The sequence below is a fragment of the Alligator sinensis genome, unplaced genomic scaffold, assembly GCF_000455745.1.
Source record: "Alligator sinensis unplaced genomic scaffold, ASM45574v1 scaffold404_1, whole genome shotgun sequence".
Classification (NCBI taxonomy): Eukaryota; Metazoa; Chordata; order Crocodylia; family Alligatoridae; genus Alligator; species Alligator sinensis.
The window spans coordinates 4,744,982-4,761,117 of NW_005841839.1; the positions used below are offsets into that span (position 1 = coordinate 4,744,982).

General features: G+C 43.4%; 1 protein-coding gene across 8 annotated transcripts in view; it reads right to left on the reverse strand.

Annotated features, from left to right (window-relative positions):
- Window positions 1–9,534: 9,534 nt before the first annotated feature.
- CRAMP1 (cramped chromatin regulator homolog 1) overlaps window positions 9,535–16,136 on the reverse strand; it is a 61,694-nt gene continuing 55,092 nt past the window's right edge. For all 8 annotated transcript variants that reach the window (XM_014520213.2, XM_025204150.1, XM_014520211.2 and 5 more), the window contains 3 exons: window positions 15,984–16,136; window positions 13,192–13,337; window positions 9,535–11,458 (listed from right to left, as the gene is read on the reverse strand). In XM_014520213.2, the coding sequence (XP_014375699.1) occupies window positions 11,294–11,458; window positions 13,192–13,337; window positions 15,984–16,136 (464 nt within the window). In that variant the 3' untranslated portion in view covers window positions 9,535–11,293. The remainder of the gene's footprint in view (window positions 11,459–13,191; window positions 13,338–15,983) is intronic.

Sequence of the window (16,136 nt, forward strand, 5' to 3'; positions counted from 1 at the left end):
GGCTCGTGCGGCCGCCACTCCCACCGCGCACCCTACCAGAGACGACAGCTTCTCAGGAGCGCCCGCCCATTCCCCTGGGGAGGGAAGCTTGAAAACGCCCGCTCCGTCGCTCATTGGAGCAATCGCTCGCCCGTCAGGGAGTGCTGCACGGCCATTGGCTGAGAGAGGGAGGGCCACGCAGGGGCGGGCAAGCCCCGCAGTTAAAGGGACAGGTAGGCGCGGCCCCGGCTTTGTCTGTGCCGGGCGGGTCCTGCAGCGGGCGGGGCCCGGTGGCTCCCCCGCTCCTCACTGCCCCTGCGGCCGCCGTGGTCACCGTGTGAAACCACTGCGGGAGATGCTCCGCTCGGGCCCGGGCCGTTCGCTCCGTATTTCCCAGTTTAGGCGATCCCCGATGAGCCAAAATCCAGCCCGGGCGGCCCCGTCCCCGCTCGGTTCATTCCAGGCAGCGCCGAAGACATCGCACTCAGCCATCAGGAGACGCGATGCTGAGCAGTGGCCGCAGCAGGGAGGGGAAAGGGCCGGGTCGCGGTATACGAAGGCAGAAATGAACCGTCACGTCTGGGCTGAACTTGAGCGCGGTGCAGCGCCCTGAACCGGTTCCCTTGCCCCGGCTCCTAGGACGCCCTGTGCTCGGATACCAGTAGAACCACCTCCATGTCCCCAGGGTCCTCCAAGCACACACCGTCTCCTTAGGCAACCTGTGTGTTTTACAGTAATTTTTCAGAGCAGAACTGTGCTTCGCAAGATCTCCCCTCTGTCTCCATATTTACTGCACAGCTGCCTAATTAGCAGCTTGTAAATACGAGTACTGCTCTGCTGAGTCTTTCAGTGCGTGGCAATGCACGTGTAGATGCTGACCTGGCTGGCTAGGGCACGAGGGTGCTTCAGTGCCCGGGCTGCCTGCTGACTGCTCCCCAGGGGCCCCCGCCAATCGGGGCTGCTCAGACTGAGCTCCAGGTGCACGTTCAAACAGCAAACTCAGGATCAATAAAACACAGCATAATGAGCACCGGAGTTTGCTTTGCGTTTATGTGTAGATGCACCTTCTGGAAGTCAGGTAGAGCAAATAGATACAAAGTTTGGGTGCAATCCCACTGTAAGCTGCTGTTATTTTCAAATGATGTTTCAAGAGGGAAAATACTCAGCGCTGCCTCTAATTCAGTATTCATCTGGGCTTTATTGAGCTTTTCCAAGAACTAATGAGATCACATCTAATTGTTTTAAAATGCAATGGACTATATAGCTTATAATTTCTAATAAAGGGATGCAGCATATGGAAGTTATAAGGCCAAGTACATACATAGTCTAGCTATTCGTTGTACTTGAAAGAGACACATCTTTGTTAAGTTGCAACTCCCTCCAGCATTTAGGAAATTGATAGCGATAGGTTACACTGTAAGACTGAAGGCTTCAGAGAAGCCAGCTGGGCAACTGCCATTTGTATACTATGAGTGTTTCCAGAGGAATGTGTGTCTAGGCTCTGGTTCGGTGATATAACTAATATCAGGGAGCCAATGCTTGCGCTGCACTTTTAATCAAAGATTTTAGTGGTTGGCATTTATGTTACAATAGTTAAACCTTTAACAATTTTTTAAATGATAGTGGGTGTGTCTACGCATTGCCCTATGGCGATGCAGTGATACGTTACCTTGCCAGAGCAGCACACTCCCTGGGTACAGTGTACCACTACGGTGATGTAGCGGCAAAATCTACCCATGTGCGCGGTGCAGTAACCACCTATTTCTTTCCTCACAAAATACCTACAATCTATCCCTGGCAGTGAACCCAAAAGGAAGTACTAAAGCACAGCGCCATAGCAATGTCACCATATGGCAACCTGTACATACACCCTGTATAACTAAAATATGCCAAGTTAATTCATAAACAGTCCTGTTGCTACCTTTATTTTAGGGAAATGGAGGGAAAATGAACTGCACTCCTGACACAGTGTCTTCTGTAATTCTTACCTTGCCTTACCAATCCATCTTGGTCTCGACTTGCAGCATCCTCATGTGTTTTGTTTCCAGTTAATTCACTATCAGGGATAGATTTTAGGTATTTTATGAGGGAAGAAATAATAAAATTTGGTCCTAACCTTTGATAAAAGGAATCAGATTACTGTCATGTTGAAGCAATGCCAGGGGCAACCAGCATGGGTTCATTAGGGGCAGGTCCTATCAGACCAACCTGATTGTCTTCTACAATCGGGTCACAAAATCATTGGACGCAGGTGTCGCGGTAGATGTAGTCTTTCTGGACTTCAGGAAGGCCTTTGGACACGGTCTCCCACCCCATTCTCATTAAAAAGCTAAGTGACTGTGGCATTGATGCCTACAGTCAGATGGGTCGCAAATTGGCTGATGGACCGCACCCAGAGAGTGGTGGTGGACAGGTCACATTTAACCTGGAGGGACATGGGCAGTGGGGTCCCCCGGGGCTCGGTCCTTGGGCCTGCACTGTTTAATCTCTTTATTAGAGACTTAGATGAGAGAGTGAATAGCACCCTGCTCAGATTTCCTGATGACACCAAGCTCCGGGGTGAGGTGGGCACACTAGAAGGGAGGGACAGGATACAGCTGGACCTGGACAGGTTACAGGGTTGGGCAAATGAGAATAGGATGGGATTCAATACTGACAAGTGCAGGGTGCTGCACTTGGGCAGTAAGAACCAGCAGCATACCTATAGGTTGGGGAAACTCCCCTCTCGAAAGCACAGTGGCAGGAAGAGATCTTGGAGTCATTATCAATTGCAAGATGAACATGGGCCGCCAATGCGAGGACGCTGTCAGTAGGGCTAACCGCACCTTGTCATGCATCCACAGATGCATCACAAGCAGGGCCAAGGAGGTGATCCTCCCCCTCTATGCAACACTGGTCAGGCCACAGTTAGAGTACTGCGTCCAATTCTGGGCACCACACTTTAGGAGAGATGTGGCCAGCATTGAGAGGGTCCAGAGGAGGGCCACTCGCATGATCCGGGGACAGCAGGGTAGACCCTATGAGGAGAGGCTATGGGACCTGAACCTATTCAGCCTTCACAAGAGAAGGCTGAGAGGGGACCTGGTGGCCATCTACAAACTTACCAGGGGGGACCAGCAAGGAATGGGAGAGACCCTGTTCACCCGTGTACCTCCCGGAGTAACAAGAAGTAACCGCCATAAGTTGTTTGAAAGTTCAGGCTGGACATTAAAAGACACTATTTCACAGTCAGGGCGGCTAGGATCTGGAACCAACTTTCAAGGGAAGTGGTGCTGGCTCCTACCTTGGGAGTCTTTAAGAGGAGGCTTGACAATTACCTAGATGGGGTCATATGAGCCCAGTATTCTCTCCTGCCCAGGGCAGGGGGTCAGATTTGATGATCTACATAGGTCCCTTCTGACCCTACATCTATGAATCTATGAAAGCCCAAGTAACAACAAAGATGGAAGAGGAGAGGATGAACTCAGGTTTAATCATACTCAGCTTGAGCTGATGAGCTGTCAGGATGAAAAAAAGTTTGACATGATAGACTTTGGATAGACCAGTTAGAAGTCCACACTTAAGGCTGCTTTACTCATTCCATCATAATCCTCAATTTAAATTCCTTCCCACATTAAAAAAATGCTTTATTAGTTATGGATGAATAATCTATTTTGAATAAGGCTGAATTGCCCTAAATCTTAGGCTTGTTTATTACTTGGATAGACTTCTAGCAGCGTAGCTAGCATTCTTCTGTGGAGATCACTGAGGGAACACACAATATACCATAAAATATGGTTTGAATGTGTTGTCTCTGCATATTCATATTCATTGTGAGGTACTCCACTAGGGGAAAAGCTATGCCCACAGGGACCTGCATTAGCTTCTTCTTAGAGCGTTCACTATTAACATATTACAGAAATCTAAACAGTCCAATCTCTCTCAGCTTCTCCAAGTAAACTTAAAAATCTGAAGAGAAGAACCAAAAGAAGAGACTAAAAATGTGGTTATGTGAAAGCACAAAGGTACCACTATAGAAGAACCATGGTTCATACAGCAACTTTTCTTCTTTAAAGGTGGTGTGTATTAAGTTACTCTATGGAAGCCTTACAAATAGCATAACCCTCAGAAAGGTAGCAGCTCTGCAGATTTCTGACATGGACACAAGCCATTAATTCCACTTTAGCTCTTGCACAATGGATTAAAATCCACAGTGCTGCCTGCCTGCCTGGAGTGACTAATGCATGTTTTTAGTGTACAGCCTAGCTCATTTTGGTGCTGAATGGAAATATCTGTCTCTACACCAATTCCTCAAAAATAGAGAAAGCCAGGAATCAGATGACCAAATTCAGTGCAAATCAGATCCCCTTTTCAAATATTCTAGCTGTGCATAAATGAGACTAAGGAAGCCTGAGTTTAAAAAACACCACTTCTAAATTTGAACTTCACATTGGAAAGTCTTCAGACAGAATATAAGTGAAAGTGAGTGAAAAATCCTAAGTGAAAAGAAAGGGAAGTGGAACAGCAAAAGTGCTTTAAAACATAGTTCTTGTGAACAACAGGCTTAGAAGGGGCATTTTGTTAAAACAAAACAAAAAAACCCTCCATGCAAACACACTTTAGAGTCATATCCACATCTTCCCCCTTTCATCTCAAAAGCATAAAATAGCCTAGTCAGAATTGCTTCACAGGCAGATTTTAATTAACAGATAAATCTATTATAAGAGTCGTTTAAAAACTCAAAAGCTATGAAATATTCCTTCTTCTGGAAAGTGACAGATCTTGCAGAAAATCAACTGTCACAAAAATCCTTGCTTCAGAAAGAAAAGGTACTTCAAACTATATCCATGTGAAATATCACACACAATTTAAGTACGATACTGGTAGAATTTCCAGTGGGAGTTTATATTACTGGAGTGGCTTTAATATGAGGATGGGGACAGGGAAGGAGTTCCTTACTCCCAACTTCCAAGCACTGCACTTCAGTTCAGATTTACCCTTTTATTATCTTTTCAAGTCTTTCAATATCCATCAGGCACCAACACGTTTGGCATACATACTCTTTCATGGGAACAATTAAAAAAAACCCCCATAGATGGTAGAATGTGCTTGTTGTAGAAAAAAGGAAACACTAAAAATAAATTATCAAAGATTACCTTTATTTCCTCATCCTGTTGCTTCCCTTCCATCCCCAAATCCAGATATTTCAACATTTTCACTTGGACAGAATGATAGTAAACAATCCCTCAATCAAATGGAGATTAAATGCTGATGTGTTATTAAGAACAAGTGGAGGAGAAAGATTAACAGGGGCAAAAGAAGTCTTTTATATGGTTTCCTGAACTTTATCCTTTCCTTTTCTGTGTCCTTGTGACAAGGTATTCAGCAGCATTCACAGATTTGTTGGAAACTGACATGGGTGTGCCACGAACACTTTTGCTATGGCCTCAAACTTGCGACCTCTGGGCTGTCAACCATGTACCTTCCTAGCACCCACACCATCCTAGCCCTCCTTGAGCTTAGGCAATGTGGACCCAATTTTAGGGGCTGGTCTGAATTTCAATAAGGTATTCAATTAAATATATTTAAATCAGGTGGAACCCCTGCATGCACATCCCTATTCAGAATAAAAATAGCTTTGACTTAGCTTTGTTCATATTCATTGAGCTAAACCAAGTTAAAGGCCATTAATTCTGAATGAGAGCATCCAGACAGGAGTTATGAAAGATGCACTCTAAGGCTGTCCAGATGAGTGTGGATGTTTGGTTCCCTGGGGACAAGGAACAGCAGCACACCTTGGCACATGGCAGATAGCCCTGGGTGGGGTAGGGGAGGCTGGGGCCAGCAACCGTGCTGGCTATAACAGCGGCAGTGCTCCTTCAGCCTGGGTGCCAGCCTGGCTCCGGCAGGCTACACTCTGGTTTTGGGCAGCGTGCACTGCAGGCCACATGCGCCACCCCTTTTTTCCACGTGGGTTTTTTTGACCCTGGGATTTCTGACGGGTCTGCAGTGCCACATACTGCATGGCCATGCTTGTCTTGATGCAGCCTCAATGTACGTCTTTTAAATTTGTACCAACTTTCTTAAAGGTAAGGCTGTATGAACAAGTTACCACAAGATAAGACTGTGTGAACTCACTACCCACTCTAACATACTCACTGGGCACACCCACTTTCATAAAGAGATAACCTACCTTGGTGCTTTTAACAGAGAGGAAGACCACATTCCTTTACATACAAGCCCTTAGGACTTAGATAACTGACCCTACTATTCATGACTCCTCTCATTCATGATTGCTTAACATTTCATCCTGACTATAATAATTATTTAAGGGGAAACAGTATAACAAGGAAGCACTCAGATGTCTTTAGTGTGATATAGTAAGTGGAAAAAGGAAAGCTGTCTCCAGTAGTCCATGCAATTCAAATGGGAGGCTGCTCAAGCTAGAGAGGAATTACAAGGCATCAAATAATTAATATGGTTCTCCTACCATACTGATCTTTTAGTGAAAGGGATGGAAATCCTGGCCTTGCTGAAATAAATATTTTGATACTTCAGAAAAATCTTCATCCAATGGACTCCAATGGGAACAGATCGTATTAAGTAAATATTGGCTAAAACGGAAAACCTGTCAAGTGACTGTCAAGCCAGGAACTGTGCAGGAAACAGAGTGAACATGAATTAGACCAAGGATTAGTATGTATTTATGCACAAGAATAAAAACAGCTTTACAAGTTGAATTGGAAATTGAAACAGAAGAAGTTTAACAGCTTTGTATATTATATTAAATAACCAAAACACCTTTTTCCAAAATTGGTAAAGAATAAATAATATAATTTACAATATGGTACAAAAAATAATCAGTAAGGACAGGCATTCTGCTTTATACATACACTATATATGTATATTTATAATCTATAAAACAAATTCACATCTCAAACAAGCCAAAAACCTTAGATGATATGGCTTAACTATTATTAAAAGAAACAGCAATAAAACCTTGCTGCCAAAACCATAAGCTCTAAAGCCAGTTATCATGTTTCAGTAATTTATGATAACTTATTGCCGTAGTGCTTACCAAGGTTTCACTTATTTGACATTTACAAATTGCCGTGAAATTAAGAGAGATTCAAAGGTTTGAAAAGGTTAAAAAAGTGCAGTCTTTTCCTTATAAATGTATCTGACGTTTGGAGCATAAAAATGGTAAAGTTTTTACCATTAATGGTAATTTCCACTGCAGGATCTGCAGTCAGTAGATGAGACATCTTTCTAGATTAGGTTTGATCCAAGCTATTTAAATTCAATTTAGGAATATAAAGAAGGGTGCCAAGAAAAGGTTACACAATGCCATTTTAAAACAATTAAAATTCCTATGTTTAGTACATTTACTGATGAAGAACTGAACAAACTGGCTAATCAGGATGTGTTACCCTGACAGCCAGCGCACACAGTCAGATGTATTCTTTAGGATGCAATACCACTTTACACCCAGATCATGACGACAAACAGCATGTTTCCATTATTTTGCCTTAGGGAGTACAAGGAAACTTGTTCCATGTACACTCACCAGGCTTGCTGGTCACCCACCTGAAGTTAAAAACAAACAAACAAACAAACAAAAACTTACTCAAAAACTTAAGTCGGAGCACAAGCTTTATAGGAACTAATTTCAGAAAGAGAGGCTAGACTATTAATGTCCATTCCTTTCCTCCAGCTTCTTTACTGCAACTGAGACAGATATGAAGATAATGGAGTGATTGTTACCTTCAAAACAATCCTGCCTGCAGTACACTAGCAATTTGCTGGAATGTCTGTTCAGAAGAGGCTGAAAAGTTTACAGAAGTTACTGTTGTTACTTAAGTTGGAGGAACTGAAATTAGTTAAATGTTAAAATTTTCCACTTTAAACAAGTTATTAATTTTCCCCTTAGCAGCCTGAGGCACAAACTGATAAGGACTAGGATGCAAGGGGACATCAGGTGGAAATCCACCAATTAGTAGGGCCAGGTGTGTATAAAAGACTTTGCATATAATAAGGATAATAATTTCTTTACTGATCTAAATTTATTCTTATGATTTAAATTGGTTTCAATTTGTTTTTTGATGACAAGTAGATTTTTTTTTGTCTTGACAGGGCTTTGCTATTTAAATGCAACCTGTAGATCATATCAACATTTCTGAACCACAGGCCAAAAATAGCAGGTGGGGTTAATCTCTAGGGGCTGCAAATCTCAGGAATGGAAGATGCAGACCATGGACAACTCGGGCAAGAAAAGAATGCCAAAACCCATACTTATAATGGAAATTCTTAAAAATGTGTTAGCAGCAGCTTTTCTATTATATAATTTTCGGAGCTAAACAAGTGGTTCCATATAATATTAATTTTTGTCTCATTACCTGGTGCACTTCAGTTCTTCTTGGGGAGGATCCAGGGCATTAAACTATGCTAGGCTCATGGACACCCACCTTTAAAAAATAACCATTACACCAGCACTCATCCCACATTATTCTTTTTCTCCCATGGTAAAGTGAACAGACTGCCTAGAGGCAGTTTGACAGCTCCATGTATTCAAATGGCAGGATCCCTTTAACAGAACTTGGTGACATACCCTACTTCCTTTCACTGCAGCAGCGAATCTAGACACACTAAGATGGAAAGAAGTCTCACAAGACCAGTGTGACAACTATTCTATCACCAGTTCAGATATTTCTGGAGGAAAGGGGGGCAAGGTAACCAAAACACAAGACTGCACAAGGCGGTCTTCAAAATTTATGAGATGAAAACTAAAAGGTTCAGATTTAATGTACCCAATTAGATCTCACATCTCTTTCTGATGTCACTGTGCTTAGATAATCCCTGGCTAGATCTATAGTAGGAGGTTTCTGTTTTTGTCACACGTGAGTTGAGAGGTTTTCTAGGAGGCATGCTATTGTAAAATACAAACAGCACTTCTAATATGGAAAGCCAAAAAGAAGAGCAGGTGATTTGGGAAAGACTGGACTGAAAGGTATCTGAAGTTTATAACCACCAGCAGCAAACTTTAGGCAGAGGAACTCAGTTTCTACCAAGTTTGAACCCTCAAATGCACACACTTAAATGCTCATTTGGCTGGCAGCTTTAAACATGCTTGTGTTCTAGGACAACATGAGAGCATTACATGATTCCTGTTAAGTGTGACAATACTAAAACTGTATTTGGGAAAAGGGGGAGACAGAGACAGAGAAAACAATGCCAGAAGGAAAACAATACCTCAGGTACCCCTCTAGTCAGAGCAAGGAGTTATCCTGTTTTTATGAAATCCTCCCCCCTTTTAGTGTGATGACCCACTGCCTACTAGTAATGCAGGTTTGAGTCCCTGCTGGGAATGCCCAACTCTACTGATGCTGTGCTTGAAAAGGTAAGACTTTCCCACATCAAAGAGCAGAATGAAGCAACCAGACACAAGGCATCCTACAGCATGAATCACAAGTCTTTCGCAGCACGAGCAAGGTCATTAAAACTGCTCCAAGTTACAGAGTATGAACATCAGAAAACTGGTTACATTTTCTCTTCAAGACAGAGAAGTGCAAGGCAAAATATATACCAATATAAAAAACATCTCCATGGGTGGGACAGTGACTGAGAAAATGGTAAACCTGATAAATGTACTGCGGGCAACATTCCAATAAGAAACTCCCAGTCAAATGCTTTGTAGAAGTAGCTAGAGGCAGGTAAAACTACATCCACAGAGTTTAGTGCAAGCTGGGAAAACAAAGCCCTGATAACAGCCTTAGAGATGGAGGAGTTTATTTTATTCAATAGCAAACAGTTAGTGTATAAAGTTTGAGGTTTATATTAGGACTGGCCCCTGGGAGAGTTTCAGAGCTACTGAATAGACAAAGGGAATCCCTTTGCTAGGGATGCAGACAAGTGCTTAAAAAAACAGGGCATAGTAAAAAATATCCTCTCTCAAGACCGATGGGAAAGGAAATGGGAGGAGAAAGTATCCTGAGTTGTAAGGCAGAAGCAAATGAAAACTCATCTGTAGAGAAAGCAACTTTGCTAAACCTCCTTTAAACCTCCTGATATCAAGACTTGGGTATTTTAGGCATTAAAACTACCATAGAAATGCATAAGTACTTAGCATAGGGAGTTCTGGACCCATCAATGCTCAGGAGTGACTATAGTGAAAAATGATGCCCTGAGATAATGCAGAGCACAAAGAATTAGCTGGGCAAAGAGGTTAAGATAGAAGGATAAAATTAAACAGGGACTTGACACCTCTTTTCTTCATCTGCAAGATATGACATTACAATTTAGTTTAACTTATTATTTGTACTTGTAAGTTACACTATTCTTTCCTATTTCCTCTCCCAGGAAAATTCTCAGCAACATGCTGGCATTTATGTGGAGAGAGGTGGAAATACATATAGGTTTCCAACAAAAAAACTTAAGACCTATTATTCAAGACAGCTTTCATTGCAACTCCATAAAGAGCCCTTTCTGCAGTGTCTCCCATTCTATAGAGTGACTACCCTTCTGAGACAACTTGCAAAGTACTTTCCCATTAGTGAGGTGAACCAATACACCATGTAATGTGATGAAGAATCCAGTATCAGTCTGCAGAAAGAACGATCATGTGGGTCCAGTCAGAAGGATGGTGGCTGTGAAAAATCTGTTTAAAAACTGAGAAAAATCCTGTGATCCATGCAATGTTGGGGGGCATGGAGGCTCCCCTACAAAACAAACACAGGCATCTGCCCTGCTGGAATGTTCAGTAAACAAGATGTAGCCAAAGAAACAGAGTGTGTTACAAAATGCTAGCAAAAGCATCACGGTCATGGTGCCTTTCAGGAGAGTGCAAGAATCTTCAGTCTGACTGATCATCAAGAGTGCGGGGTGGGATATTTCAAGATGCAAATAGCAAAGGCGCTTCCCCTTTTCCCTCCCCCTGCCCGCCCTGGAATCCCAAACCATTGTGTTTTGATCACTATGCAAGTAAAATCAATGTAGGTAACTTCTAGCAATCCCTTTGTTTGAGCTTCTTGCCTAGGTCATTCTGAAGTACAAATCCAGGACAGTCCTATAAATTCACTACTCCGTTTTATATCATTGATGTGGACATATCTCTCCCCATAATACTGTTCTGCATTTCGCTGTTTCCATGTATTGCACATTCCAAAACTTGCAAATACTTCTTCAGACCTTTGAAGACAGCAATGCTCTTTTACAAAGGTGTACATTGGTCAAGGACGACTGGGCATTAAGCTGCATATCCAAGACTGCCCTGCCCCAATCCAGTACAGCAAGTTTCGTTTAGCTGAACAGTCTTCACCAGCCTGCTGGTATCGTATGGTCACTGAGAGAGATCACCAATGGGGGGACCTCCTCCACCTCCATCAAACAAAATCTCCCTCCGGGATGGCTCAGGTATCGATAGCTCCTGGGCAAGGTCATTGAAACGAGATATGTAATCTATGCTGTTCTCGTTCATCATGCATGCCAGCTGGGAATCCACAACCTAGAGAGGGGGAAAAGAAACCCCAAAAGCTACTGGTCAGTAGAGGTGAAGAACAGCCCTTGCCCATGACAGGATCTGGATCAGGGCCAGATAATACTGGAATAACATTTCACCTCCAGGTCATGTTTTCTGATATAGCCCATGTTAGCAATTACCTGCTGGGACTTCAGTGGCCTCGTGAAATGAATCTATGCCCTTGTCCAATTTTTAGTTGAAAATAACCACAAAACAAAATAAAAGTCCACCCCTGCAACACTCCTTTATTGGCATGTATGTTGGCAGCCTCAATGCCACAATAGCTAATCCCTCCAAAGTCAGCATCAAGATATCTTGGAAAAGGTGTGGCCATAAGCATGCACAGCTGCTGCCCGTGATGGACCAATTCTGCATGTAAACAAAATTTCATTTTGCAGGATTCTTGATGAGAGGCCTTTCAGAACATTTTCTTTTGCTAATGTTGGTTTTCCCATGTAAACTACACCTTTCCTATATGATAACATTATATTACAGATATTCTACCTTGCCTTATGTAGTGACTTGTGTAACACACTGCCCTCAAAACGGTGAAGACAAGGACTGCAGTGGGTCAGTTACATTCCAGCCGTAACATCAGATGCTGAAAATTGTAGTGTGGGAGATGCACAACAAATACAGTAAAAGCAGCTTCTACCCGTTACTGGGTAAAAATAAAAAGTGCATGTGACTAAGGGGAAGCAGAAACATGAGCAGGATAAGTTCCCGGCTGCTGCTTTTCAGTTACTTATTTACAAGGAAAGATCTTTTTCTTCAGTCTGCTTTTCAACAACAAGTTACATATTTTATTCTGAGGCATGATTTATGTGAGAAAATATGGTATAGGGACATCTGCAATTAGTTTGTCTATTCTCCGTTTCAGATATGCTGCAGCAAAAAAAATGGTTCAGTATGCCTCAGAAAGGGAACTATGCACAGAGGATGCAAAGATTTAAAGTTGCCCTTTCCTTCCCCAACTAAAGAAAAGCCTTAGGCCACAGCTACACTACAGTGGAGGTGCCCTGAAACAGAACCTCAAGACAATTCTGTGCTTCCAGAAAAAAAAATTACCTTGCCTTGGGAAGGAGTTACCCAAGACTGAAAGTGGGTTAGAGCAGATGTAGGGGATTATGTCATGCAGCTGTAGATGTTTATTGCCTCAGCACACCTGGGGTTTTCATAGTATATTCTTCCCATTGGTACACAGCTTTATTTCTGGCAATTAAGGAGGCACAAAGTCAGCTGAACCCTGCTGTACTTTCTAGTGGCATGACTCTTACAGAGCTACCTGGCAGAAATATTAAAGTTTCCTTCCTGTTGTGGATACACTGGCAAGGCTACCAGGAAGTGCAGCACCCACTTCACTGTCAGCAAAGCTGAATCTGCTTCTTAATTTCTGGTTTTCACTTACTCTCAAAATAATTTTGAAAATAAAAGATAGAATTACCTAGGGCTGAAGATTGTTTAGTAGTATATGTCCTCCTGGTATTTCCTCAGACAATTTAACCACAGTTACTTCCTATTTGTTTGATTTGGGCCTAAGAATTTTTTTCCCCATTTCATCTCTCCCCCTCAGCTGTTAATCGGATCTAAAGACGTGGCATTTGCCTAAAGTGTCTTAGGAGAGTATAATGAACAACATGCCCAATACTGTGTTACCAAACTAATTCTATATTTATTATTTCACATGCAAATATGACCTAATGAACACAAACACGTACCTCTGCTACATCTGCCAGAGATCGAGATACAAAAGAGTCCCTTGAGTTTCCATCCAGCAGGCTGGGCCCCAATAAGGAGGTGCCACTTGCAGTCCCAACAGGGGTTGGCAACATTTTTCGGCCTTTCTCAGGGGAGATGAAACTTGCTGTAAAAAGTAAGTAAAGTAGTAAGCATACTGCACTAACAGCTGAGGAGAGAAGGAGAGTACAGGGGAATCTAATGCTATGGAAAATTAAAACCATCTCCTCTACTTCCTGCAAGCCACAAATTATGAGCATAAGCACTATTAGTAGGTTACCAAATGCAAGAAGAGGTACATACATAGTCTCTCCCATATACAACTGGCCATCCTTCTGGCTAACTCAGAAAAATACCCCAAATACCTCATCTCTTTAGGATTATGCACTGTGCATACATTGAAACATATGTACTCCACAAAAAAGCTGCTGGCATCATTTTGCTTTAGAAGACCAGTCAAACCATCTCACAACAGAAATAAGTTTGCTTGGCTTTGCAAGTATGACTACAGAAAAGGCCCAAGAAAATACCTGCCCCAAGAATCATAGAAAAATTAGGGTTGGAAGAGACCTCAGGAGGTCATCTAGTTCAAACCCCTGCTCAAAGCAGGACCATCCACAACTAGACCATCCTACCCAAGACTTTGTCTAGTTGGGTTTTAAAAACTTCCAAGGATGGAGATCCCACAGCCTCTCCGAGTAACCTGTTCCAGTTTTCCTACCCTCCTCATGAGAAAGTGTTTCCTAATATCTAACCTAAACTTCCCCGGTTGCAACTTGAGACCACTGCTCCTTATTTTGTCATCTGCCACCAGTGAGAATAGTTTAGCTCCATTCTCTTTGGAACCACCCTTCAGGTCACAGAAGGCTCCTATTAAATCCCTTCTCAGTCTTTTCTTCTCCAAACTAAATGAGCCCAGTTCCCTCAGCCTCTCAAGTCAAAAAACTGGACACAGTACTCCAGATTTGGCCTCACCAGTGCTGAATAGAGGGGAATAATCACTTCCCTTGATCTGCTGGTAACACTCCTACCAACGCAGCCCAGTATGCCATTAGCCTCTTGGCAACAATGGCACACTGCTGGCTCATATTCAGCTTCTTGTCCACTGTAATCCCCGCGTCCTTTTCTGCAGAGCTGCTGCTTAGCCAGTCAGCCCCCAGCCTGTAGCAGTGCATGGGATTGTTCCATCCTAAGTGCAGGACTTTGCACTTGGCCTTATTGAACTGTATGAGATTTCTTTTGGCCCAATCCTCCAATCTGTCTAGGTCTCTCTGAATCCTAATCTTACCCTCCAATGCATTTACTACTCTCCCCAGCTTGGTGTCATCTGCAAACTTGCTGGGGGTGTACTCTACCAGCACAGGAGCAGGACAGGGCACATTGAGCTACCTGCCTCCCTCCCAGGCCTGCCACACCGCCCAGCTTTAACCCCGCATGTGACTGCTGGTGGCAGAAGCCACTTGCCCAGGCAGACAGACGGAAGTCCAAGCAGGGGGGCTCGTGTCACGACCTGGCAGCCAACCCTTTGCAGCCCAGTACTGGGCTGTGACTTAGTGGTTGGGAACTTCTGCTCTATGCCATCTTCCAGGCCATTGATGAAGATATTGAATAAAACCAATCCTAGGACCAATGCCTGGGGCACTCCATTCAATACCAGCTGCCAATTAGACACCGAGCCATTGATTACTGAGTCTGATTATCCAGCCAGTTTTCTATCCACCTTATAGTCCATTCATCCACCCATACCTCCTCAGCTTGCCTGCAAGAATGCTGTGGGAGACCGTATCAAAAGTCTCGCTAAAGTCAAGTTATACCACCATCCACTAGTCTCCCTGCATTCACAGAGCCAATCATCTCATTATACAAGGTAATCAGGTTGGTCAGGCATGACTTGGCTCTTGGTGAATCCATGCTAACTGTTCCTAATCACCTTCTCCATGTGCTTAGACATGGATTCCTTAAGGATCTGCTCCATGATTTTTACAGGGACTGAGGTGAGGCTGACCAGTCTATAGTTTCCTGGATCCTCCTTCTTCCCTATCTTAAAGATGGGCATTATATTTGCCCTTTTCCAATTGTCTGGGACCTTTCTTGATCGCCATCAGTTTTCAAAGATGATGGCTGGTGGCTCTGCAATCACACAGACCAATTCCCTCAGCACCCTCAGGTGCGTTGCGTCTAGCCCCATGGACTTGGATATGTCCAGCTTTTCTAAAAAATCCCCAACTTTTTATTTTACCACAGTTGGCTGCTCACCTCTTCCCTAAACTGTGCTGTCAGGTGCAGCTGTCTGAGAGCTGACCTTGCCTGTGAAGACTGAGGTGAAAAAGGCATCGAGCACTTCAGCCTTTTATGCATCCTCTGTCACTAGGTTGCCTCCCCCATTCAATAAGGGACCCACATTTTCCCTGATCCTACTCTTGTTACTGACATACTTATAACAAGCCTTCTTTTTACCCTTCATGTCCCTTGCTAGCTACAATTCCAATTGCGTTTTGGCCTTCCTGACTTCATCCCTACATGTAGGGATACAGACTGCTGCCACAGTCCAGCCAAGCAACTCCTATTTCAGGAGCAGATTTGTGAGCCTGAGTTGAATGAACAAAATACATTTAAGAGTAACACAGTTAGAGAGGAAGGTAACATTTTACTAGTGCCCTGCTGAGTCTATTTCCTTCCTGACACTCCCTCCAAGTAAACAGAATGGGGAGGAAAGCTTTGTTAGAAGAGACAAGACCATTTCATCATGACATATCTGTGGACTGGCACTCACAAAACAGGCTGCTGAGAGAAGAGTCTGTGGAATCATTGGGGTACCACTGTGGATCATGGCTGGGGGAGGCAATCCAGTTCTGCTGAGGACTGCTGGATGGCGACGGAAGACTTTTGGAGCTGTCACTGCCATTCAGCTTTGCAGGGGAAAGAG